The 26954-nt window shown below is 40.6% G+C and overlaps 1 protein-coding gene across 2 annotated transcripts in view; it reads right to left on the reverse strand.

Annotated features, from left to right (window-relative positions):
• Window positions 1-26954, reverse strand: part of MAP2K5 (mitogen-activated protein kinase kinase 5) — a 238149-nt gene that overhangs the window by 45485 nt on the left and 165710 nt on the right. For both annotated transcript variants that reach the window (XM_084887497.1, XM_084887496.1), the window contains 2 exons: window positions 14133-14159; window positions 13791-13823 (listed from right to left, as the gene is read on the reverse strand). In XM_084887497.1, the coding sequence (XP_084743623.1) occupies window positions 13791-13823; window positions 14133-14159 (60 nt within the window). The remainder of the gene's footprint in view (window positions 1-13790; window positions 13824-14132; window positions 14160-26954) is intronic.

The raw sequence follows: 26954 nt of genomic DNA on the forward strand, positions 1-26954 counted from the left end.
AGAGGGGGGAGGGTGGGAGAGAAGTGGAAAAAAAATAGAACTACATACTGTGAAATGAACAAGTTCAGTTAGAATGTTCATCAGGATTTGGAAAATCATAATGCCATCTGCTACTCTGGACCTCAGAACATCAGGGATCTCGTGGGCCCAGACGCTTCCATTTCCAGGAGGAAGGAAGGAACTTACTCCCTGGAATGCTGCCCCCACTCTGGAATGAAGGCAACAGCCCAGCCCACCCGTTTGGAATCTCTTTTGAGAACATCCGCACTGCTCACAGATGGGCTTTCCCTGGTTTAGGGAAAATTAACGGTAGGCCAAATGATTACAGCGACTAGGCAGTGAGGCAGTGAGGCAGAGCAGTGCCCCAGCCTGAGCTGCTGGGTAACTGACCCTGGCATCCAACTTGGGCTCAGGGTGTGTAGGTCCCATCATGGTGGATTATATGAGCATTGTCCTACGGCTGGATAAGACTTCACAATAGAGCAACACATGTTAAATGACAGCAGCCAAAACTGGCCCCACTAGGCAACTGCCCATTCACAGAATGCTATTCACAGGCCTCCACCAACACAAAATTAATTCATTAATAATACATCAGGCTTCACGGACAATTCAAAGAAAACAACACAAAGCTACGTGTTCAATGATTGTTTAAAGATGCAGAATTTTTCCTGTTTTAAGAAAACCAAAACCTAAATCTAACTGCCTTACTGAAATAAAAATCATAGGGATGTTTATGCTAATATTTTGCTTAGCAAATAAAGAAAAAATGGAGAAAATCTATTGACTGAACTCACTGACACTAGAAAATAATATATAGATTTTTTTCACTAGTGCCTAATAAAATCTGATAACTGTGTATTTAAAAAATTAAATTTTTCCACTTTAAGTGACTTGATATATCCTCCAGATTCAGGGAAAATTTTGCTTTTAACTTGTTTCTTCTGTTACATTTTTAAAACTCACTTCCTTTCTTTCTCCTCCCTCCCAACAACTCATAAATATGAATTAAATATAATTATAAATGAACAGAACATTAACTTTTGGATTACTGCTGTGTTTTGGTAGAATGTTAATGTCATTTCTTAAGAAACAGTTATTACCAATAGAAAAAGTAATTACTAAAGAAATCATGGCCTTAATGCTAACCTATTTTCAATCTTCAAACCAGCCAAATTGCATTAATTTAAACATACTGGACTTTTCAAAGGAGGTATTAGATTTCTAAAGGTTGCTTTATATAAAAGAGGAATATCGGTTTTCAGGCTCCCTATTATCCAACACTATGAGGCACAGGCCTAGTTAATATCACTGGAGGACAAGACTATTGTGTATCCACTTGGATTAACTTACCAAGTTTCTAATGCCTCAGTCATTAACTCATACAAGTTGCAAACATCATGAAATCCCATATCATCAATGCCCGTTTGTGTGAGCGGTTAGAGCACTGGTCACTGTGGTCAGAAGCTCTGGGCCTGCTAAGCTCTTTGGAGAGCTCAGGCCAACAAGTTTTGTCTCACTTTACAACCTGCCGTTATGTGTCGTGAAAGAAACAGGATCTTCTTAGGCTGAGGGAACAGGAGAGATGGGGGGTGCTGTTTCTTTTATTTTCTAACCTCTCGGCCAGAATTATGGCCAAGTCCCTCCGGCAACAAACGGATGGATATTACTCCCTGGAGTAGGTTAAAACCACCTTTTGAGTCCCAGGGAGGTATTATTAGGCAACCACTCTCATGCCCCCACACCCCACCTTAGAGAGCACCTGCTATGTTCACAGCCCCGTGGTTTCTCAGTTAACCAGCCCTCTGTTAACCTGGCCAGGAAGAGTGATTCTGCATGAATTCATTTTTTAAGATAATAGTGCTTCAAGAGCCTGATCTTTTTTTATATATACATTTTCAAGCTCCTCCCTGATAACTTAAACTGAATATGCAGAATGGAACTCAATTTTTTCTTAAAGATATGGAGTCATTCTGACAGATAGTGAAACTGAACTGTGTTGCCCTCAGGGCATGTCTGCAATGCCTTCTATGTTGTCTTCTTTTATAGCTTTTTAAATAATCTCTCCCTTTGATGCCAAAATGTTCAGCTGTCACTCTCTGCTGCCATCAAGGTCAATTATAATACAACAGAAAGAGCCCTACTGTCACTCAGTTTCCTCATCTGTAAAATGGAGTGTGTGGGAAAGCAACATGACATGAGGAAACCTTGGGGAAACATTTTGTAAACCATAAAAGCTAGAGCTAGACTTCTGAATTCTGATAAAGAACCACATATACTAAGTACCTCCTTGTCATATTCTACTACTTTTTGGATTTGTTTTTCTGGGGGGCGGGGGGGGTGTCTTGAAAAAACAAATAGTAAGTTCTTACAATTGTACATAAATTTCATTTAGCTGTATATTACATGCAGCACTAGGGAAATAGAAATGAAAAGCTCAGAGACTTAAGAGTCTAATTGACAAATTTCTTGTAACTGGCTCTGAAACATGTATTTATATAGTTTATTATTATTAATTTTAAAATATATTTTTATTGATTTCAGAAAGGAAGGAAGAGGGAGAGAGAGAGAGAAATATCAACGATGACAGAGAAACATTGATTGGCTGCCTCCTGCACGCCCCCCATCAGGGATCAAGCCTGCAACATGGGCATATACCCTTGACCAGAATCGAACCTGGGACTCTTCAGTCTACAGTAGGGGTGTCGAACTCAATCAGAGAAGGGGCCAAAATCTAAAATCCAGCCTAAATCGCGGGCCGAATGGTTTACTGAACAGTCATAAACTGACAATGTCATAAACTGACAGCGGAGTGCAGTGATGACAGCGCGGTGCGGGCCACATTGCAAGGCCTGGCGGGCTGGATTTGGCCCGCGGGCCTTGTGTTTGACACATGTGGTCTACAGGCTGACGCTCTATCCACTGAGCCAAACTTGCTAGGGCTATTATTATTTTTTAAAGTTTTTATTGTTTTATTGAGAGGAAGGGAGTGGGAGAGATAAATAGAAACATCAATGATGAAAATCACTAATTGGCTGCCTCCTGTAAGCCCCCTACTGGGGATAGAGCCTGTAACCTGGGCATGTGCCCTTGACCAGAATCGAACCCAGGACCCTTCAGTCCACAGGCAAACACTGTTTACTGAACCAAACGGGCTAGGGCTAATATAGTTTTGAATGACTTACTGGGAGCTTTCCTATGAATAGAATGGTAATCATCTTCTTCCTATGAAGTGCATAAGTGCTCCATCTCAGTGAGGGCCTGACTGACACCCCATTTCCACCCTCGCCTTCATACAATTTCTCACCAAATCCAGCTTATTCTAGCTCTCAAATACCTTTCAAACATGTTAAAGCTGTCCTAATTAAAGCCCTCATAGATCAGATCTATGGCTTCCTAACTGTCCTTCCCAATAATTCATCTTCCACAATCCTGTCAGAGTGATTTTTCTAAAACTCAACTCTGGTTCTGTTATCCTCTGCTTAAAACTTTCAGGCCTTCCCACCCCCAGATATGCCTCTGGCACAGTGTGTAAAGTTCTTTGAAATGTGGCCCTTACCTCATCAATTAATGCTTTGCCAAGCATTATAGTCATAGTAAATTCCTGCAGGGGCTTTGAGTGCCTCTGAGGTTAACTCCTACTGGTGCTTTGGGCTCCCCTTCTCTGTAGAGCCCTCTGGTACATTATCATTTCCTCCATTATTAGCTCTCTTCTCTGAGTATCCCAAGTACCTTGCCCATAATTTTATTACAGAATTTATGTATCTGCAAACATCCTTAAATACCTTACCATAAATACCCATTTATGTGAGTGGGTAAAATGACAGCCACCATGCTCCTTTGAGATCTCAGGCCACCAAGTCTCATACCACCTATACCACCCGCAGTTTAGTTTAAAGCGATCTAGTAGGTATGGCTGTTTACCGGTCTATAGTCTTAACTAGAGCAGAAACTCTTTAGTAGCAGTACTTGCAACTTATTCATTCCCTCTCTCCAATATCTAGCTCTGGGGAGAATACAGGTCAATAGAATGATTAACTGGGCTATAATCAGTGGTTTTCAACTGTTGTTGAATCTCTGTATATTATTCTTTATTTTAGTCAGTGTATGCTTAATTTCTAATTGGCTCTTTTTCCTATCCCTGAGGGTCTCATTAAATTTCTCAGGGGTTTCTAGAAGATTCTTGAGTAACCTTATAACCATGGTTTTGAACTCTATATCCAGTTGTTTGCTTTCCTCCATTTCTTTCATTTGTGACCTGTTTCTTTGTCTCCACATTTGGCTGCTTCCCTGAGTTGATAGAGTGGCTTTGTGTGCTAGGTGTCCTATAGGGCCCAGTAGCTCAGCCTCCCTAGTCACCTGAGGTGGACACTCTTGGTGCACCCCTTTGTGGGCTATGTACACAGTCTTGTAGTTAAGCCTTGATTGTTTTTGATACTACTGGGAGGAATTAACCTCCAGGCCAATTGGCTGCGAGGACCAGTTGTATCTACAATGGGAGAACTTCTGTGTTGGAGAAACCCTTATGAGGCAAGATTTGCTTCAGTGGGGTTTTGGTGCTCACTGAGTCTGCCCCCTGAGTGTGTCCCTTATGGATCTGAGGAGTTGTAATTTGGATGGTCTCACTGGACCACTGGGTGCTCTGGCTCTTGGATCTCCAAGGAGGTGCTAATTTAGCCTCTACCTGAGGCCACCCAGCAGAAGCTTTTCTTTTCTTTTTCTTTCTTTTTTTTTTCATGCAGAAGAAATCTGCAGATTCCTCTTTGTTTGGGTTTTGGAGATGCCCAAATGAGGTCCAGCTGTGAAGCAATGCAAGCTGCTGCGGGGCCTTGGGCCTTGTTTTGGATGTTCTGGGTCTCTCTGACTCAGCTGCAGTTTGTTAGGTAAGTTTAGAATTCAAAGGACCGGGCATTCATATGCAAAAGCCTCTGTGCTCAGCTTGGATGGGGCAGAGTCTCAGGGCAGAGCAAACAGCAATGGCTTCCCATCAGCCCTACCCTGAGGTCAGCCCTACCCTACGCTGGCCTCAGTGTCCTGTGGTAATTGCTGCAAGCACCTCTGAGAGAAAGCCATGCTCCAGTTTTGCCCACTGACAGAAAGTTCAGTTTCTCCCTGCATGAGTCTGAGTCTCCAGAGTCTTGCCCAGAGCTGGAGTTCAGAGCAGTCAGGAGCTTTGGTCTTCCTCCTGCTTGAAAAACACAGCTGCATACTCAGTTGCCAGACCTTTCTGTACACTCGCACCTCCGTACCTATGCCTTTACTTCCATAGCTCCTGAGTCTTAGTGTGCTTTCTCTTTCCCTCTAATTGTAGAATTTCCACTCAGCCAGCCTTCTTGTGGTTCTGGATGATGTCCGTTTTGTCTTTTAGTTGTAGTTTTGAAGTTGTTGTGTGAGGCAGCAGTTCAGGTGTTTATCAATGCCACTATCTTGGTTTCTCTTGCATAGAAGCTTTTTAAAATGTGGTCACATGCAGACTCTTTCCTTCCTTTTCTTTTCCCTTTCCCACTCCTCAGTTTTCTCACCCCCTTCTTCTTGTCACCCTCTTCTAGAACAAAGATGTGAGCTGCCTCTCAGTCTGGCTGAGATATGTGGAAGTATCTGTGTGATGACCCAGTTAACCTCTTCTCTACCCGGTGCCAGGTGGAGGCTGGCATCAGACACTTTCCTTCCAGAACAGGGCATGTTGGCTGGCTTTTCTAGAAAACGTCAGAGGACCCATATCTAAGTGAAGAGTCCATGTGAGGCCTCCAGGATTTTAGGTGTCTGGTGGGGTGGATGACTGTCTCCATGCATAATGACTCTTTTTAGCACCACTGTAATGATGTATGTATGCTGGCCAGGCAGAAAAGTAAACGGTGATGGTTCTTTTATCTTCATTACATTTTGTGATTAGAGTCATAAGAACTTACAGAAGGCACAGACTCTTATAATGAGCTATTTAATATGTCTTTGGCCAAGAGTCTGTTTGCTCCTTGAACAAACCCACCTTACTCCTCATCACTGAGGTGCTAAGGACAACACCCCCACCACCTTCCTCCTCTTCTTGCCTCAGCTGGCCACTTCCCTTCCATCCTCCTCTCCACACCCCTGCTGTGGCACTCCTGTCAATTCCCTTTTTCCAGGCTATAAATCTCACAGGGAAAGCCAGCATCTTTCCCACCCCCCACACTGGGACACAAAGGCCTTCTTTTAAGAATTATGACTTGCCATGGCTCTGCCTGTCCATGGCTCACAATCCTGACAATGTCACAGTGATCTCACCATCTTGACAGTGTCACATCTAACAAACTGTTACCTAGTGTAAGGTCACAAAGATTCACATCTATGTTTCCTGTCAATGGTTTCATAGTTCTAGCTCTTATATTTAGGTCTTTGATCCATTTTGAGTTAATTTTGTATATGATGTTAGGTCCTAATTCATACTTTGGCATGTAGATATTCAATTGTCCAGTATCATTTGTTGAAAAGACCATTGAATGGTTTTGCATCCTCATTGAAAAACAACTGACCATGGATAGATGGGCTAATTTGCGAACTCATAATTCTATTCTGTGTCTATCCTATGCCAGTACCACACTATCTTGATCACTATAATTCTGTAGTGAGCTCTGAAATCAAGAAATTTGAATCTTCCAACTTTGTTCCTTTATCCCCCCAAGATTGCTTTGACTACTCTAAATAATTTGCATTTTCACATGAATTTTGGGATCAGCTCATCCATTTCTGTAAAAAAGCCCACTGGGATTTTGACAGGGCTTTCACCAACTCTGTAGATCAACTACGGATTACTGCCATCTTAACAATATTAACTCTTCCATTCCATGAATGTGGAATAGGTTTTAAATTATTTCTTTAATTTCTATGATGTTTTGTAATTTTCAGAGTATAAGTTTTCCACTTCTTTTGTTAAAAGCATTCCTAAGTTTTATTTTTATTAATGCTATTTCACTTTTGGATAGTTTATTTTAAATTACTAGTGTATAGAAATAAAAATGATTATTGTGTGTCAATTTTATATACTTCAATCTTACTGAATTGCTAGTTCTTTAGTGTGTTTTCTATATATGTCATAAAAAAACAAAGTTTTACATCTTCCTCTTCAACCTGCATATCTTTTCTTTTCCTTGCCTAACTGCGCCAGCTAGAACCTCCAGTCCAATGAATGGAAGTGGTGAGAGTAGACATCTTTCTCTTGCTCCCGATCGTAGAGAAAAAAATCTGTCTTTTAACATTAGCTATGGTGTCAGTCATGGGTTTTCAGTAGACACTTGATCAGGTTGTGGAAGATCCCTTCTCTTCCAAGTTTGTGGAGTGTGTTAATCATGAAAGGATATTGGTTTTTATTAAGTGTTTCTTCTTTATCTATTGAGGTGACTATGGGATTTTTGTCCTTTATTCTATTAATACTAGGGGCCCAGTGCACAAATTTATGCACCTTGAAAGGAACTGTGCCATGAGGCTGCAGTGGGCACAAGGGCAGGTCTCGGCCCATTCTCCATGCCTGGTTCAGCCCCTCCTGCTCATCAGGAGCAGGGGAGGTGGAGAAGCCCCGAGGGGTGATTGGGCCGGCAGCTGCCACTTACACCTGCTAATATCCCCGAGTGATCAGGTGCGAATGCCAGGCAGACCACGGCATGCAGGAGCAAAGAATTTTCAGGAACCATCAGAGGCTCACCCTGATGATAGCGACTGGCGCCTCGCCTTGGTCTGGCATCCCTGCTCACCTGCTCCACCATCCCACTGCAGCTGATGCTTGCCATGTTCCCCGAGTGCCTCCTGGTGGTCAGCGAACATGATAGCGACCTGTTGTTTGGTTGTTCCACTGTTCTATTTGTACATTAGCCTTTTATTATAAAGTATAGTGTATTACATTAATTCCCAAGTATCACATCAATCTAGCATTTGTGGGATAAATTCTACTTGGTTATAATGTAAAATTCTTATATGTACTGCTAGATTTGGTTTTGTTGGCATTTTTTTTTTTTTTTTTTTTTTTTTTTTTTTTTTTTAAGGATTTTTGCATCTATATTGAAATTGGTCCATAGTTTTTTCTTTTGAAGACTCTGTTTGGCTTTGGTACTGGCTTCATAGAAGAAACTAACAAGTGTTTTCTCCTCTTTATTTTTTGGAAATATTTGAGAAAGATTGATGTTACATTTTCTTTATACATTTGGTAGAATTCACCTGTGAAGTCATATGGTCCTGAGCTTTTCTTTGTGGGAAGTTTAAGAAAATGATTTACTTGTTATAAGTCTCCACAGACTTTATATTCTTGAGTCAATGTTGGTAGTTTGTTATTTTTCTAGAAATTTGTCCATTTCATTTAGGCTATCCAATTTATTGGCATACAATTGTTTACAGAATTCCCTTATAATGCTTTTTATTTCTGTAAGGTTGGTAGTAAAGTACCTGCTTTATTCCTGATTTTAGCCATTTAATTTTTCCCCCTTTCCTTTATCTTTTCTTTTCTTTTCTCTTTTCTTTTCTTTTCTTTTTTCTTTTTTCTTTCTTTCTTTCTTTCTTTCTTTCTTTCTTTCTTTCTTTCTTTCTTTCTTTCTTTCGTGTGTGTGTGTGTGTGTGTGTGTGTGTGTGTGTGTGAGTCTAGCTAAAAAGGTTTGCTTATTATTTTTTTTTTTTTCAAAAGAACCAACTTTTGGTTTTATTGATTTTCTCTGTTATTTTCCTATTCTCTATTTATTTCCACTCTAATTTTATTATTTTCTTCCTTCTGCTTTCTTTGAGTATAGTTTGTTCTTTTCCTAGTTTAAGGTAGAGGTTATTGATTTGAGATCTGTCTTTTTTAATTTACAAGAATTCACAGCTAAAAATTTCCCTCTGAGTACTGTTTTTGCCACATCCCATAAGTCTTGGTATACTATGCTTTCATTTTTGCTCATCTCAAAGTATTTTCCAATTTCCCTTGTGATTCCTTCTTTGTCCCATTGGTTTTAGGGCAGTATATTGTTTCCACATATCTGTAAATTTCCCTAATTTCCCTCTTTATTGATTACTTCTGTTTTCTACCACCCGGACTCCTTGGCTTTTTGGCCAGTTGTCCATTTAATCTCTATACTTTGTGTACAACATTGTCCTTTTGCAAAGACTTGCTCTGTGTCCATCTTCCTTACAGAAGAACAAGAGTTAACCTCTCCATCAGACCTACCAGATGTTTCACACAGAGTGCTCTGCCATGCCATTCTCAAGACCAAACCCTACTTACTTTATATCTGCATCAGGGAAGAACAATCAGTATAACTACGAATTATTCAGCTAACATCTTAAACAATTAAGCCCATTATTTGTCTGTATGTCTGGCCCAATTATAGGCCATTGCTGACCACTAAAAGTTTGTGCTGATATTTCAGAATCATTTTGGTATTTTAGAAATCAGATAGTTCTTACCAGGAAATAGACACTTGCATCAGAAGATACTTTTGATTGGTATAAAACATGGCTTATATGAATTTACTTTTTACTCGTAAAATGAATAAACTGAAACATAAATTAGAGATTTGTTAACCCTCCTGTCTCAGGGTGGTATAGTATGCACCCTATAATGAAATAATTATTTGTTTCTGTGTCCATGTCTTTTCCAAGGCTCTGGACCACTTGGGAAGATCAACGGGGAAGTCCCCACTTCAGTCATTGCAATTCTCACCATTTCAATCCACTGATGGCCCCCACTAGCTGGTTCCAGCCAGCCTGGGATTTGGTGTCTCAGGTATCATTGCTGTATTTCTACCTTCCACACCAACAATGTGGTCAGCCTTTTGTTGCCAGCCAAGCTGGGAGCCCAAATTCTGGGGAGAGTATCAGACAGCTAATGTTGGCTTGGCCCAGGATTTGGGACTATACTTATGTCTTCCTACGCTAACTCACAGACTCAGCTTGCAGTTGGCCTGGGTACCTTGCCGAGAAGTCCAGTTCTCCGTAGTCTTGGATGCTGTCCTGACTATGGTCTGTTCCACTTGGGCTAATATACACAGTGGGCACTTTTGATAACTACTAAATGAATGAACACAATCCCTCCCATTTTACTTCATTAAAGATGACTATGTTTGACCTTACACATACCACTTAGGTATTTGATTTCATTTGTCACTTAGTTTTGCTCAGATCACTATTAGGAGTGAAAATACTGAAGGCAGATGGTCGGATCGCTAGGGCAGCAGGTAGAGAATGGGGAGAGGCAATAGAAAACAGGCAATGACAGGAGAGAACGGAGGGAAAACACTAAGCAGAGCAGAATAGCCATGTAGGGCCATTGAGTCTAGGAGCAAATGGCTCTCTGCATCTTAAGAGGTCCAAGTGCCAAGGCCAAACACACAGGCAAAACGGTTGGTAAAATTCAATGAAAGAACCAGACATGACCAATATAATTCTATAGCTCTGGAGGGCATCAATACATCCAAGTACCATGCTCAAAACAAGGACCTGAGTCATCAAGAAAAGGTTAAATGGTGTTCAGTACACTCTGCCAACAGGCTGCCAAGAGCAAACACATTTTAGAAACATTTCCTTCTTTAAATGTGTATTTTCTCATTGATGTGAGAGCTTAAAGTAGTAAATTTCAGTTATCTAGACAATTAGGGCCATCTTATTCTACAAAGATCTCAGATGGATAAGGCACCACGGCACACATCACTTACAATAAACCAAAGATCATTCTAACACAGGTCCTCAGGGACTTGGAGATGGCCTGATTAAAACCTGAGGGCTTTAAAATAAGGTTTGTTTTTAGTTTTTTTTTTTAAGAGAAGCAACTCTAAGGCATCAGCTGGTATCTTTAAGACATCACTCATATCCTGAATTATCTAGCTCTAAGCCAGACTAAACTCCACCCACCCAAGTTAATCTGGATCGTCCAGATTTCTGATTGGAGCTTGATTCTCCTGTTACCTTGGCTACCCTTCTAGTTCCTCTTCTATGGCCCAAGATTCATCTTCATGATTCTTTCTTCTCTGTTTAACTTTTGGTGTCATCTATTTGGACACCTGGTGTCTGACTTTGGCTTTGTCCCATGATACCACCTCCTGACTCCCAGATTGGCTTTGATATTCACTTCTGTACACTCCAGGGATGGTTCCTGCCCACTTGGTCATGCTTTACTTTTTTTTCATGCTTTGCCAGGCTATATCAGTAGGTCAAGCTGCATCCACATAATAATGAAGCATCTTACACTGGGCTTTGCTTAGCTATTTAAAAAAAATATATTTTAAAATTTATTTCAAAGAGGATGGGAGAGGGAAATAGTGAGATAGAAACATCAATGATGAGAGAGAATCATTGATCAGCTGCCTCCTGCACACCCCATAGTGGGGATTGAGCCCGCAACCCATGCCTGTGCCCTTGACTGACATCGAACCCAGGACTCTTTAGTCCACAGGCCAATGCTCTGTCCACTCAGCCAAACCAGCTAGGGCTTCTGGACTATTCTGTATATGACTCTAAATACATCATCTTGTTTGAATTAAGCTCCCTTAAAGATTTTTTTTTTTTTTTTTAATCCTCACCTGAGGATATTTTCTCATTGATTTTTAGAAAGAGTGGAATGGAGGGAGAAGGGGAAGAGAGAGAAATATCCATGTGTGAGAGAGATATCCATTGGTTGTCTCCCACAAGCGCTCTGACACAGGGCATGGATCAAGCTTGCAACTGAGGTATGTGCCTTTGACTGAGAATTGAACCTGAGACCTTCGGTCCATAAGCCGACATTCTAATCACTGAGCAAACTGGCTAGGGCTAAAGGTGTTACTTTTTTATCTGACTTTTCTCTAATATAAACAGTATACACTTTTATTGACTATCCTTTTCACAATGGAGTATTTCTCATGCCCAAGAAATAAAATGGCTCAAATCCTGGCTGGTTATATTCACTCAGGAATAAGAGCCCTAAAAATCAGATGCAAATGAATAGTTAATTGCCCTCTGAGATCTAAAAGGGGGAGTCTTAGCCCTAAAAAGACATATGAAAGAGATTCTCACACTTCAATGTGCAAAGAGTTACCTGGGAAGCTTGTAAAAATGTGGAATCTTGGGCTGTCCTTATAAAGTCTAATTCAGTGATCTGGGTGCAAGAATCTGCATTTTTAACAAAGAGCCTTAGATATCTGATGCAGTTGTCCCTTGGACTACCCTTTGAAAATTAAAGGACCATCAACCCTCTCCTTCTTAGAAGCTAGGATGCACCCTAGAAGCTATGATACATTTGGCCAATTCTTTCCTAATACTCTTATTACCGAACATCAGTTCAGTTCCAAGACCAACTTATATTTGTTTTGGTAAAGACAATGTAAAATCTCCAAGTTTCCATATGTGCCTGTGGGATGACTGATGCTCTATCCACTGAGGGCAATGCTACTTTAAATAAGGAATGAAGATATCCATTTGATCCAGAAAGCCTTCAGATTAACTCTCCAGCAATACATATATTATTGGTGAAGGACTTCTGTACCTGGCTGGTCTGATGCCCAGGGGCCTGGCAGACGAAGAGCAGTGGGGCCCAGGAAGCATGGCCGGCTGTGCATCTGACTGGACAGACCAAGAGTCCCTGGGTACATCTCTAAACAATCCTAGAGGGGAACCTCAGGAAAATCAGTTTATTTGGGAGGATTCTGATGGGGATAGGATACTTTTGGAATCCGAGATGACAGGAGATATTGATGAGCTGTTAGATCCAGGAGGCCTGTCTGTTATTTGAGATAATGGGGGCTCCATTTGTTACAGGACGATGCCTTCATGTTTGCTCTCACATGGCTTATGGCTTGCAGGGGATATATGGACTGACTGGTGCAACCATTAAGGATGTGAGAGCCCCATTCTTACTATTACTGGGATATGTGTACGCATTTGTGTTTTTCCTAGGAGGATCTTTATTTTTTCCTCCCAAATCTCACAACTGGTTATACAGATGTTTAATTGAGAGGAATAATTATGAATTACAATTTTTTTCTTTCAAACTTTCCTATCTGACTCATTTATCGCCTTCATTACAAGTGTTCTAAATTTTGTAAAATTAAAGTTAAAAAAATAAACACTGCTAGTAGGCAAGCCCAAGTCTAGAAAAACTCAGTGTTAAAAACAGTTAATGTTTCTTAATGGAGAGCCTTGTGTACTGTAAGAATGCTAATTCACAGAAAAAAGGAATTTAAAGTCAGAATAAAAAGTAGACAAAGTTGACTGAGAAAGAAATACAGGCAGATTAATCCCTCGGAGGCAAAGGGACAGGGACACTCGATGGCTAAGAACGACCACAGGTAGAGAATACCAGTTACAAGCGCACAAAGTTAGGAGTATATTCAGAAAATGCCCAATATGGAAATTAAAGCTGAACTGTTGACCTAGAGCTTTTGAACACTCTGATATGCTTTGGGTAAATAAAGCAAGGAAGAGAAATTTTATCCGACTTCTGTTTGCTATTCAACTCTGACCCTTGCCTACTAAATGACTTCAAGTATCTGTTATGGGAAAAAATGATACCACTTTAATTTCCGGCTCCATCCCCATCTGGCCAGGGAGAGAATAAATTAATATTATCATGTTTTGTCTTTAGGGCCTCTGATACCCTCGAGGACAAGCCTGTGGGACAGTCTGTTTTGGCAGTGATTCTCAGCAAGAATCAGAAGAGCAAGATTCGGGACAAGGCCAGTTCACGTAACACAGCTCAGAGCCATACAACACAACTTGCTCCGAGGATGTTGGGCATTGTGCTTCATTAGGAAACAAAATATAAGCTTTCCACACCATTAGGAATGACTTTAGGAGTGAAAGCACATAAGACGATGCCTCACCTCATCAACAATGCACTGTAGAAGCTGGAGAGGCTGCAATGGGAGAGAAGAGGAAAAAGTATTAGCCTCTATGCAATATCTTTACAGTGGAGTGGAAAGAAAAAATCATTAATGCAATAAAATATAGCAAGATTAATCAACAACAGCAAACTCTTATAAAAACATTGATGCTCAGGATGTTCTATTATTTCTAATGGTACCTAATCTAATACAGGCAGTTAAAGGTTTGCATTTTCTTCAAAATGCAATTTGCTAAGTTTAAAACAAGGCATTCAAGCATGCAAAGGGAGCAGCCATCAGGAAAAAGAAAAGTGAATTTTTTTCTGAAGTCATAAAGCTTACCATTAAAGATCCCTGGTTTTTCTGAATCTGAAAAAAGGCAATATGTAATTAGCATGTCATAATCAAAATGACTCACTTGGACACATTATGATCACTGAGAGAAAATTATTGCATTGCTGGTGGCAATTTGTGGGCATGTGTTAACACAATTTACATAATGAAAATACACAAATGTTAATAGCTCGCTTCTCATTTATAGGCGAAAGTCAGCAGAATGTTAATTTCACACAACACTTTTTAGTACCCTCCAGGTTGTATTAGAATAGGGAGAAAAACCATAATCCATTTCAAAAGGCTGTTTACGATTCAGATATAAATAATGTTTTATATTGCTAGATTGTGAACACTGGGCTTAATGTTGCAATCATTGCTAATGTTATGAAGCTCACTCTTTTTAAATTAAAAACCGATTTATTTAAAATTGAAATTAAATCATAGTCAGAAATTAGAATTTTGGATTCCTGCCAGTGTTTGCTCACAATCCCCTATTTTGTGAAGAAAACTTTAATTATGTGGTTGAAGAATTTGTCTCTAACTCAGGAGTAGGGTGAAGACTCCACCTTTCCCCAAGTTCCTTCAGCCTGTTTCCAGGGCAGCAATGCTCTCTGGGAAAATCAAACCCATGCAAGTTTGACACAGCTTCTCAGGGGATACAGTAGGGGAAGGAAGAAATGCCTGGTCCTGATCAGCATCCTGAAGGCAGGCTGCTCACACATCTAGCACTGATATACCATCTCTTTTAGGAAGTTACTAAAATACGATCCCAAATTAATAAAACGGCCACTGTAATGAAAGCATTGAACACTCTAATGACCCCTCCCTATGCTTGCTCTTATTACAAACTCAATGAAAATGGAGTCCCAGGTACTACATTTCCTAAGAAGGAAAATTTCAGAAATGAAATGACTGACGGGTCAGTGGTTGCTGGCATAACTAAGTTGTAATCAGCTGGTAAAATATAGGAAAAACAGTAATAGTCCTCCATATGTGTTTTTAAAATTTTGTTTAATCCTTACCAGAGGACATGTTCATTTTTATTTAAAAAAAAATCTTTATTGTTGAAAGTATTACATAAGCCCCCATCTTCCCCCCTCATTGACCTCCACCCCACATCCTAGGCCTTCACCACCTATTGTCTCTGTCCATAGGTTACGCATATATGCATACAAATTCCTTGGTTGACCTTTTCCCATCCACCCACCCACCCACCCTCTCCTGCCTTTCTTCTGAGATTCCAGTTTGTTCTATGCTTCTATGTCTCTGGATCTATTTTCTGCATCAGTCCATTTTATTCATTAGATTCCATATATGAGTGAGATCATGTGATACTTGTCTTTCTCTGGCTGGCTTATTTCACTTGATATAATACCCTCCAGGTCCCTCCATGCTGTCTCAAAAGCATAAGAGATCCTCCTTTTTTACCGCTGCATAGTATTCCATGGTATAAATGTACCACAGCTTTTTTATCCACTCATGTACTGATGGGCACTTGGGCTGTTTCCAGATCTTAGCTACTGTAAATTGCGCTGCATGAACATAGGGGTGCACACGTTCTTTTTGATTGGCGTTTAGGTCTCTTAGGATATATTCCAGAAGTGGGGTCACTGGGTCAAATGGCAGAGGACATGTTCATTAGTTTTAGGGAGAGTAAGAGAGGGAGGAAGAAGGGAGAGAGGAGAGAAACATGGAATGGTTGCCTCTCATATGTAATTGAACCCTGGCTGAGAACTGAACATGTGACCTTTTGGTGTACTAGATGATGCTCCAACCAACTGAACCACACTGGCCAGGACCCCCATATGTTCTTAATGATGCTTTAAAAAGTTCATTGATCTGCACAACCACCTTGAAGCTGGCAGAAATGACCATCTCTACTCTATGCTGGGTAACTGGACCTCTCAGAGGATGGGGCTGCAGGAATAAGCTGTGGTTGTGCTGGGTCTCCTCCAATGCTCTCCTCTCCAGAATCTGCATCACATTTGCCTATAGTCACAGTATTGCTTAAAAACAATTAGATATGCATATATATTGGGCATGGCCAAGTTGATAAAGTACCGATTTTGGTGTGTGATTTCTTTTCAACTAGACTGTAAGCTTCTCAAGAGCAGAAGCTATGTGTTGTCATTTCTTTTGCATCTATAAGGGCTTATCAGCAGACCTTCCACCTAGTGCTTCAGTGTTTAAAAAAGTGCCTTTCTATATATTATCTCGACGAAACATGGTGCCCACCATCACCCCCTTATTCTTATCACCTCCTCCTTCCCCAAACTAATTTTTCCAGAAACCGTTGTCCCAGGCTAACTGGCTCTTAGTCCACTTAAAAAAAATTAAATTACAGTTGACATTCAATATTATATTAATTAGTTTTAGGTGTAGTCAATCTATTTAATGTTGTCTTAGTTATTGTTCCTTGATCCTCTATCAATGAGAACTTTCGGATAAAGCTCTGCAAGTAAAGATTTATATTAAAAAGCAAGACAAAGAAGTTAACTACCACCCTGGAGAGGTTAAGGATTTTACTAACAAGCCACACCTCCTTTAAAAAAATCTTGAAAAGCCCAGGTAATTGTGCTTTTAAATATTTTTAAATGCACATGACACCCCACCTTACCCCCATTCTTGTTAAGCTGTATCTACTTCAAGGGGAGAGTTATTTGTAATGAACAAAGAATTAGAAATCCATTTTGACCTCAAAGAGAATATTTTCCACACATTTCCAACAGTCATGGGGATTACAACATTCTCTGAGGAAAACATGCGGCAAACATTCTAAGTGAGATGTTTCAAAATGAATTCAAGAATGAATCGCGAGACAGTGTTCCCAGTAACATGAATGGAGGAAACCAAATGAGTAGAAGGGAGGACATTTCCTTATGAACCGCTGTCTTGGAGAAGGTCTCCTCCTCCTTGCCTTATTTTGTGGGTTTAATGCATGGTTTAAGCCAACTTAAAAACTGCACCATTTTAATGCTGGCTCTTTACCACAAGAAAGGGAGAAACAGAAACATCAAGGTCTTTTTCTATGAGCTTATCACGATTCTGTTCTGCCCAGATTTTTAGAGAGACATTGTTACCAGGTTTTATTACACAGTTTTGATAGTAACATATTATAGGAAATCATCTTCATAAATTTTGTATTAAGGTAGCAGTGCAGGCACCTGAAATTGATTCAAAATGTTTAAGATACTCAATTACTTTTTAATACTGTTACACAATGCGGTGACTTATATCTTCTATTTCCCAAGAACTTGATGATGCAACATCATTGTAATTGATTCATTTTCTCAATTAAATAAAGCTACTGTGCTTTTCTTTATCTGAATGCCAAAAAGACCATAGAGTTAGATGTATTATCTCCTTTCTCTGTCTCAGATATATTGCCTTAAAGGCTATATTCTGTTCCTCTGTTAATTCCACCAGAAAATTTATTGCCACAGTCATATTTTTCAAATTCTGATCTGCACTGTACTCGACTGTATTTATATTAGGCGTATTTTTCACTGCTAAACTCTTTGTTGTTTACCTTTTTCAAAATCACATTACAGTACAGCGCAGCAGCCATAAACCAGATACAAAGTCAGCCTCCAGTCCCTGCCTCTGCTTTGGCACACAGTTCAGGAGAGAGGGAAGCCCCCACGTTAACAGCACTTAGAAGTGGTGCTGAGGGTGCTCAGTATAAAATGTGAGCTTCGTGAATGCCTCTCTTTATCCCGGGTCTGCCTTCTGAATGCTCAGCTGTGGGAGCAGAGTTCAGAGGAACACAATAACATTGTTAGAGCTGATGTACTGCCTGCACCGCACAACATATGAAATGCTGTTTATAACCCACTTGTCCAAGTCTACCTTCTTGCTTATACATTTTGCTTGTGTTGAGTTTTCTGTGTCTAACTTTGGGACAACGAACAGAACAGTCATTGCTCCAGTCTTACCTTTTGCTAATCAGTTTCTAAAACTAGTAGCACTTTGATACACTAATTAGATGAACCTCTTCCCTCTTCCGGGCGTAGCTTTTTTCTTTTGCCAGTTCTTAGATCCAAGATTTCAAGGTATACTAACAAGAATTAGTTATGCCTCATTGTGATGTGAGAGAGGCTGTTATGTGATTAAACAGGGAAGAATGACTTCATAACAGCCAGGCAAAGTATCAGTTAGGTATCAGGATGTCACTGCGGTAACATTTATCATGTGTTCCTTCGTAAGGACCATATAAATGGCAATTAGAAAAGCTCCCATAACATGACTTAAGACTTTGGAAAATGAGCCTGGAAAGATTTCCAATGCCAAGGTTTGCCTGTGGGGCTTTGACTCTGAGGATTAAAAAGCAACTTTGGAAGTCTCCATTATGCTCCTATATCTGTAGACATACTTTACAGACAGTGCTAACACTGACTTGACTAACAGCCATTTTACATTATATTCGAAAGCACAATCAGAAAACTAAAATGAATCCACCTATGTAACTTAAAGAAGACACCAGCTATAGCTTTCATTTTCTCTTTTACTCTCTGAAATTATGGCTTGCCCTGCAGCTGTTGTCTGAGAGATTTATGTGTGACCTAGGTCAGATCTTCCAATATCAGTTGACAAATTCTCTCTTTACATATTTACTGCTTTCCAAGCTTGTGTTATTTTTCTCTTAAATAGAAAAATAGAAAAAAAGAAATATAAAATTAAATCATATGGCTGGAATTTTTAAAGAATATCATTTTTATTTGTTATGTCACTGACATCACATTCTAGCTCTCTGCTTTACTCTTTTATAAACTTCAAATTTTAAGAACTGTGGCTATATTGCAAAGATTCTCCTTTCAAGCCAAATGCAGTAAGCTAAATATTAACAGGGATTAAGGTAAACTGAGACTTCCATACTCTAAATGGGAAGAATGACCTAACGAATATTTGAAAAGGAAGAGGCCTCAGAGATATTCTAGTTCTGTGGTCGGCAAACTGCGGCTTGTGAGCCACATGCAGCTCTTTGGCCCCTTGAGTGTGGCTCTTCCACAAAATACTATGGCCTGGGCAAGTCCATTTTGAAGAAGTGGCATTAGAAGAAGTTTAAGTTTAAAAAATTTGGCTCTCCAAAGAAATTTAAATCATTGTACTGTTGATATTTGGCTCTGTTGACTAATCTGGTTCAATGTACTCCTTTTGCTTTCGGGGAAATTGAGGCTCGGAGGGGAGCAGTACCCACAGTCAGACAGAGCCTGGCCTGAAACTGCTGCCTCCGGAGGCTGCCTCCTGTGGAAAAAGGCATGCACTTTGGAGTTAGAAAGACCCCCGGGATTCCAGTCCGGCCTATGGCCTCCGAAGCTCCCTCTTCACTGGGCCCAGGGCTCCTGTCTTCATGGTGAAGGGAGGAGACAGAGGCGCCCAAAGACTCCTCACTGAGCCTCCCATTCAGGTGCCATGACTTTTTTCTGACTTGAGGGAGAACTGGTACCAGATTCAACCTCATATTACCTGGCACAGCATAAGGCACTAAAACTTAGGAATGTACTACCTCCAACCCATTATAACTTGCCAAAAAAAAAAAAAAAAAAAAAAAAAAAAAAAAGGGCCAGATCTCAAAAAGGTGGGGGGAAAAAAATCCCTTCCACATGACTGTAAACTGAGTACACACTTGGTACCACTAATGCAAAGTAAGAGTTCTCAGACAAAGGACTGTTTTGGAAAAAGGAACAGAACTGAATTTACTCTGGTTAACCACAAATGGAAATTTTGGCATTTTTAGATACTGATTATGAGACAAAACAAATGAATACTATATTATATTTCTAATAATACAAAATGAACAAGTATATATAATTGTGCCATCCTATCTCCCTGGGCCAGCCTCTTAAATTGTTCAAGTTCTTATCATGTCTGTGAGACTATTAGTGTACTTTTATAGTACAAAACAAAAAACGAAGTCATAAAACATTTAAATAAAAAAAAGACTCAAATTATAAATAAGTCATCAGAAGATCTAATAGAGAGCTACTCACTAGGTAGGTATAAGAAAATCACTGTGATTCCCACATTCTAAGATCCACTTGGATGCCTTCTCTCTCCCTGCCCTCAAGCTCCAGGTGGGGTGCTGCACTTAGGAGTGACCAGGTTTGAAAAGCTAAAATGAGGTAGCCCTGACCTTAACACACAGCTGGGTGGGAGAAAGGCTCTAAGAGGCCTAGCGGAGGGCAGCACTCTGATGGGACCATAAATTAGATCACTTGGCTCTGTGGCTTCCCGCGTTCAAGGACAACGTATTTTACAGGGAACACGCCATGGGAGCACCAAGGTCTGGAGAATGATTCATTCGCTGGGTCTGCAGTCAGGGAACAGGAAAGGGACCCGACTGCCAGTCCACTCCTTTCATCCCTGGTGTATTTAAAACTGACGGAGCTCGTGTCCTATTTTACACAGGTGTACGGGCGCCACAGGAAACCATCCTCTGGGCAAATGCAAGTTTTGATATTTAGAATCCAAATTTTGTGAGAAAAGCAGGAGCCTGGAACCATCATTCAAAATGATCACCGTGAATTACAAAATTAACCTTTTCTCTAATGGTACAAGTAATCTGTTAAGCATCCATTCGAAGAAGATTTTAGACATCTCCTCTATCAAACCTTTTCTTTTCTTAGTTCCAAAAAAAGGTGGTCTTATTTCAAATCTAGTTTACCAGTTGTGTGATGGCGAGAATGGGGGAGGTGTTTTTTTCGGAGAAAGGCTTGTTGACCATTCCACTCTTCACCATCAAATAAATGTACTATAGCAAAAGTTATTTTTAAAAAATGAATCGTCTGAAAGGGATTTTCTGGAGTTAACACTCAGTGTATCCCTATTAGCTTAAATCCTCCTCAGGCCATGGAATCTAGAACAATGTTAGACATCACGTAGTCTAACATTCCTTGCGCCATAAAGAAATTCGGTTTGAAACATTCCTGACAGACTGGCATACTGCCTTTGGCTAGGAGACACCCCCCGGTGGGATTCCAATGATTCTGTCTAGGGTAGCTGAGATTGTTAGAAAGTTCTTTCTCATTTTAAGTCCAAATATGCCTTCCTCTAAGATGTGCCCATGGTCGGGAGCTATAGTGGTTAAGTCTAATGACAACTCTTCACATATTTGAAGATAGCTGTCCTGTCTCTACAACGTTTTCTTTCCTGAATGAACATCCTATTTGAATCTTATAGTCATTGCTATGTTTGATTACCTTCTATTCTCCCCCTTCTATTAGCAACGACACTAACAACATTCCCCGGCCCCAAGTAGCCCCTACGTGCTTTATGAGATGATGACTTCACCCCCCGCCTTCCGGGGGAGGCAGGTGGTTCAGGCTTAACTAGTCAGCGCCATCACAATCCCCCGGAGGCAGGAAGTTCAATGGGCCCAATCAAACTGAAGCCTAAGACCTCTGGTTGTATGTGGGGGAAAAGAGACAAGCTCTTCCCTACTAAACTGGGGAGCCAGTTGCCCTGGAATCCCAACAGCCATTCTTGGTCTGTGAAGGTAAAAGCCTACTAAGAATAGAGCTAAGGTGACTTGTTGGATCAAGTTCTACCTGACGCCAGCTATACACGGCTTTTTGATCATGTGATTTAATACATTCCTCTGTAGTTAAGGCAACTCCAATTTGGGTTTATTACTCCCTGGACCAGCTGCTTGGAAGCACCAGGCATGATTTCACATTTTCCACCATTCATTCACCGTCCTCTGCATGTGATGCCATAAAGTATTATATCCACACCAGAGCACACCTCGGACTGACTGGCCTAGATCAGCTTGTTCTGGACACTATATGCTATTTGGTAGAAAGTTATGGAATATATAAGGGCATTCACCTTTTTGATAGCCATATCACATATTTGGCTTAACTGAGAGAAACAAAGAAGTACATAAATCTTGGACTGAAAAAGAATTACTTCTTTCTTTTACTCTTTTTATTTCTTACTAGAGGCCCAATGCACAAAAATTCATCTGGCTGCTGGCACCGCCCTTTTTGCTCTGGCCCAGAGCCACCTTTCCACCCTTCCACCTTCCCACACTGCCCCTGGCTGCTCAGTACCTGTATATGCAAAGTAACCCACCATCTTTGTTTGGTTAATTTGCATACTCACTCCTGACTGGCTGGTGGGTGTCGCAAAGGTACAGTCAATTTGCATCTTATTAGTTTATTAGTGTAGATGTGCTTCATACTGACAGAGTAACTGAGAATCAAATGAGTGAATAATTAAACTAGTTATAGGATCTAGACAAGTCTGGTGAAGTTTCCACCTGCTGCCTCTCACCTGCAACAGACAGAACTGCCTCAGCCTTTTGTTTGGGCCACACTGATGCAGAATCATACATTCCGTCTGGCTTCCCACCCCTGTCTGATTCTTGAGTCTCTTTTCACTAATACTCCTGATGACCAGGCTTCTGTCTAAATAAGTCAAAGTGATGAGCTTAAGTCTTCTGACTGTCCATCCTACCTATTGTTTAGTCTACCCTCCTGATAGTATAAATCCATGTCTTTACTTATACGAGAACCCTCAAAAATCTAAAGGCAACTATCACATCTCCTTAGAAGATTTTATCCTCCAGGTACTAATGCTGGCAGGATGAACATTGGAAGAAAAAGGGACAAAATTACTAATTTAAAGTCTAAGAATACATGTTGATTCTTAGTTCCTCCTGATTCTAAAATATGCTATGCTAACATGTAAATGGTAAAGTTAGACTAAATCATTAATTTGCTGATGCATACATGTTTATCAAGTACTCACTCTATGCCAGGCACTGTAATAGACTCTAGGACCTAGAAGATGGATAAGATACAATGGCTGGACCAAATAAATAAAGTTCCTGAAACTTAGTGGAAGAACTAGACATAAGCACAGATCTTATACTCTCCTCTAAATGCCACTCAAAGGTTTTAGTTTGTACCTCTCTTATCTTGATATAGATAAATCAGGTTTCAATAATCTCCCAGAGAGTTCTAGGGAGATGGTGATGAGAAAGACTGCTGAAGGTGAAGAAAAGAGAAAAAACTGCTCATACAAGTTATGAAAGAAGCATACAGTCTTGCACTTTTCAGACTCTGTTAACCAAATAACTCTTAGTTCCTGTAAACAGTGCCTGGGAAGGCACATGGACATTTCTATAATTATTGTCAGCTAACCCCTGGACAACAGGCAAAGCAGTGTCTTGGATACACATTTACCAAAAAGGCAGATGAGTTATCAGACTCTTACCTTTGCCCAGGTGTTGGGTAGTGAGACTTTGATATGTAAATCCAGTCAAGCACCAGGAATGTTCGGGCCTATTTAAGAATGCAAATAATCTCCTTTTTGGTGAAACTTCCTGGTATTTGGGATATAAAATAAACTCTCTGGATTGGCTCTGGGTCATTGTCTCTCCAGCAGAAGAGGGCAGTGGTCCTACCTGGTTCCTAGCTTTTTCCTTCTATTTTGTGTTTCATCTTTCTTTCTTTCTTTCTTTCTTTCTTTCTTTCTTTCTTTCTTTCTTTCTTTCTTTCTTTCTTTCTTTCTTTCTCTCTCTCTCTCTCTCTCTCTCTCTCTCTCTCTCTCTCTCTCTCTCTCCCTCCCTCCCTCCCTCCCTCCCTCCCTTCCTTCCTTCCTTCCTTCCTTCCTTCCTTCCTTCCTTCCTCCTTTCCTTCCTCCTTTCCTTTCCTTTCCTTTCCTTTCCTTTCCTTTCCTTTCCTTTCCTTTCCTTTCCTTTCCTTTCCTTTCCTTTCCTTTCCTTTCCTTTCCTTTCCTTTCCTTTCCTTTCCTTTCCTTTCCTTTCCTCTCTCTCTCTCTCTCTTTCTTTCTTTCTTTCTTTCTTTCTTTCTTTTCTCAATCTCCAATCTCCAGCCTCCCCTACTCAGGAACTGGACCCGCTCTCTCTTTCTGTGTTGGAAAGAGAGAAACACCTGCAAGTTCCTCCAAGATATTACTTATATTCTAAAAGCTAACAGATAAAAGCACAATGCTCTTGTGTCTGTTTGTGCATGCATGTGCTTTTGTGTCGGAGAGTTGATTCCCACCTACTCTGTGTCCTGTCTTCCCATCATTCTGCAGGTCACTGACCTAGGACACTGCCATCAATTTCCAGACGAGGAAACTGAACTCTGAAAAGAAATAAGGTCACACAACTAACAAGAAAAACCAGAACTTGTGTTAACTGTGTGTTTGATTGGGTAGAATCCATATAAAGACAATAATTTGACTTATTGCATATCACCTGCTGCCCCCTGGTTCCCTCTGCCTTGAACCATTGAGTGTTTCCAGCTGCCTGGCTACCAAGGAAGTAATGGCCTGTCCAAAGAGCAGGGGCTGGACTGAGGCCTTTGGCTGGAACTTTCTCTTGTTTTACTGTATTTTACCAAACCAGTCAAGGTCTCCTTACGCCCAGAATGGAGCTCTCTGCAACCTGTATCTGAACAGAAAACAAAACAAACCTCATAACCCCCTCTATGACCCCCTGTAGTCTTTCTTTTCTCTTCAGAGTTCCTTTCCTCAAAAGACTTTTATTCCTCAGCCTTGCTTTCCTTCTCTTGATGGCAGTGACCATCTACAGACCCTGACAGTGTATGCAGCATAACAGAGTCCACTCTTGGTTCTAACTGGATGCCTCAGCTTCCCACAATCCCTTGGTGATGACACCTTGGCTCTGTGCATAAACAGACAACTGCCTCCTTTCCTAGCTTCTAACGGTCCCTGGAACCCTCTTTCCACCTGGTGAGTCCTGGGCAATCTCTAGTCCTAAATCGAATCAGCTCTTTGCTCCTTTTAGGCAACTCATTGATTTTTCAATGAACTTAGCTCGTCTGTTTTATTGGCACTAAAGAGGGTTGGGTTCTTAGCATCATTAACATTTTAGTTGAGGAAGAATTCCCAAACCCCCCAGGCATTAATCCAGAACGGTTAAGCATCTCAAAGGTAATCTGTGCTCAAACAAAGCTTGGCCAGGTCTGTCCCCTTTTTAACTCGGATGCCAATGAGCTCCTAGCCTCAAATCTACCCAAGTTTTCTACACTGAATGGTGATAAGCAAAACACTGGAGTACAATAAAAGTTGATGTCTTTGTCTGTTGCTGCTGCTGCTACCCGCTATTAAAGACCACTTTCCCCCCAGGGATCCATATCCATCAGCAATTACCTGGCAGGCATGGAGCATCCTGGGATAGCAATTTACATCTCTGCAGACACACCAGTTGGAGGCAGTACTTGAGTGGATGGGTGGATAAAATAAGGATGGCCATTGGAGTGCAAAGCCTCTGGGTGCCTTATCTCACTTTGTCCCCCACCATCCCTCCTGAGTAGGAGGACAGTCTGACCCTGTTGCTGACTATCTGGTAATCATGAGTGAGCAATTTAATGGTGATGGACCCCATTTCTTCCTCTATAAAAAAAGGAGATGGACTAGATCACTGTTAAGATCTCTTCACATCTTAAAATTCTATGATTCCATGAAGTAGCAGACTATATCAAAACAAACAAACAACAACAACAACAAAACCCACAAAAAATCAAAGGGGAAAAAATGGGAGGTGTCCCAGACCACAGAGCTAAGATAAAGAGAAGATGACAATGTCACAACCTGAAAGCCAACTTGGGTACCAAGTGTATTACTTCAAACTCCAATTCTATTTCTGGGCTAAACTGATTATTTAAAAATTATAAGAGAATCATGGTTCCCAGTTACTGAACTGAAAATGACTGGCCTTTGTATGTAATTCTATGCTATGATTGTGGTTATGAATGATAAATTGTAACTCAAAAAAGAAAGGCTGTAAAGGAAGGCTCTATGGGATCAGAAAAGTAATTCATTTTAGTTCTACCTGGTGTGAGACATGGTCATATATTTTCAGAGTTACATAGGTAAATCCCTAAAGTACTTTCTGTTAATATAAATAATACTAATGTTACCTTGCTCTTGTTATACCACCTTATATTTTTCAAAGAGCTCTCATAGGTGTTAGCATATGTGATCATGACAAGTCTATCCCTTCCCCAACCCTAGCAAGTGTGGAGAATATGCTGTAATGTGCCTAGTCAAATCATAAAGGATGGCTGGCAAGCCCTTAGAGGATGTGCCAACTGACCTTAGGGGCAGAGATCTCAAAATGCAATGATTTCCAACCTCAGACTGGCTCCCAGTCATCTTAGAGGGATTCATGACATTCTCAAACCCAATTTCATCATCTGGTCTCTGATACATTTGTCATCTACATCCTGACATACCGACTCTCTCCTTTACTGTTTTTCCCTCCCCTTTCTGACTTCCTTCCCAGTGTTGCTATACAAGTTACCTATAGAAATTCCAAAACTGTTAGGGAAATGAAGGTAATGATAGTAGCAGTACCTACTGAGTTGAAGTATTAGAAAGACACCAAATACAACATGCTGCTTTAGACGTTGTCTTCTACCAGGTGGTTCTTCTTTTGATTAAAATGCCTGGGAAGTGCCTACCCATCTTTCCAGTCTCAGAGCTCCAGCTCAAGCATCACCCCCTGTGACATTCTCATGGCCTCCTGAAGTGAGCTGACCTGTTCCTCTAGAGTCCAGAGCATACCGCCTCTTAAAGGTTCCTTTCACATCAACTCTTTGTCTATGGTGCCTTATCACCACCACCCCACCCGCCACTGGATTAGACTCTTTGAGAGTAGGGACCACATCTGTTTCATTTCTGTATGTTCATTGTGTAGCACCGTGTCAGGTAGAGTAGATGCTCAATGACAAATATATGTTGAATTAAACTAAGATGTACATCATATGATAGTTTAGAAGAAGGTGCAATAAAATCAGACCCCGAGGTAATTGCTTAAAAAAGAAAGACAGCCCAGGCAATGTGGCTCAG

The sequence above is a fragment of the Pipistrellus hanaki genome (genome assembly GCF_964339955.1).
Source record: "Pipistrellus hanaki genome assembly, chromosome: 1".
NCBI classification, from domain to species: Eukaryota; Metazoa; Chordata; class Mammalia; order Chiroptera; family Vespertilionidae; genus Pipistrellus; species Pipistrellus hanaki.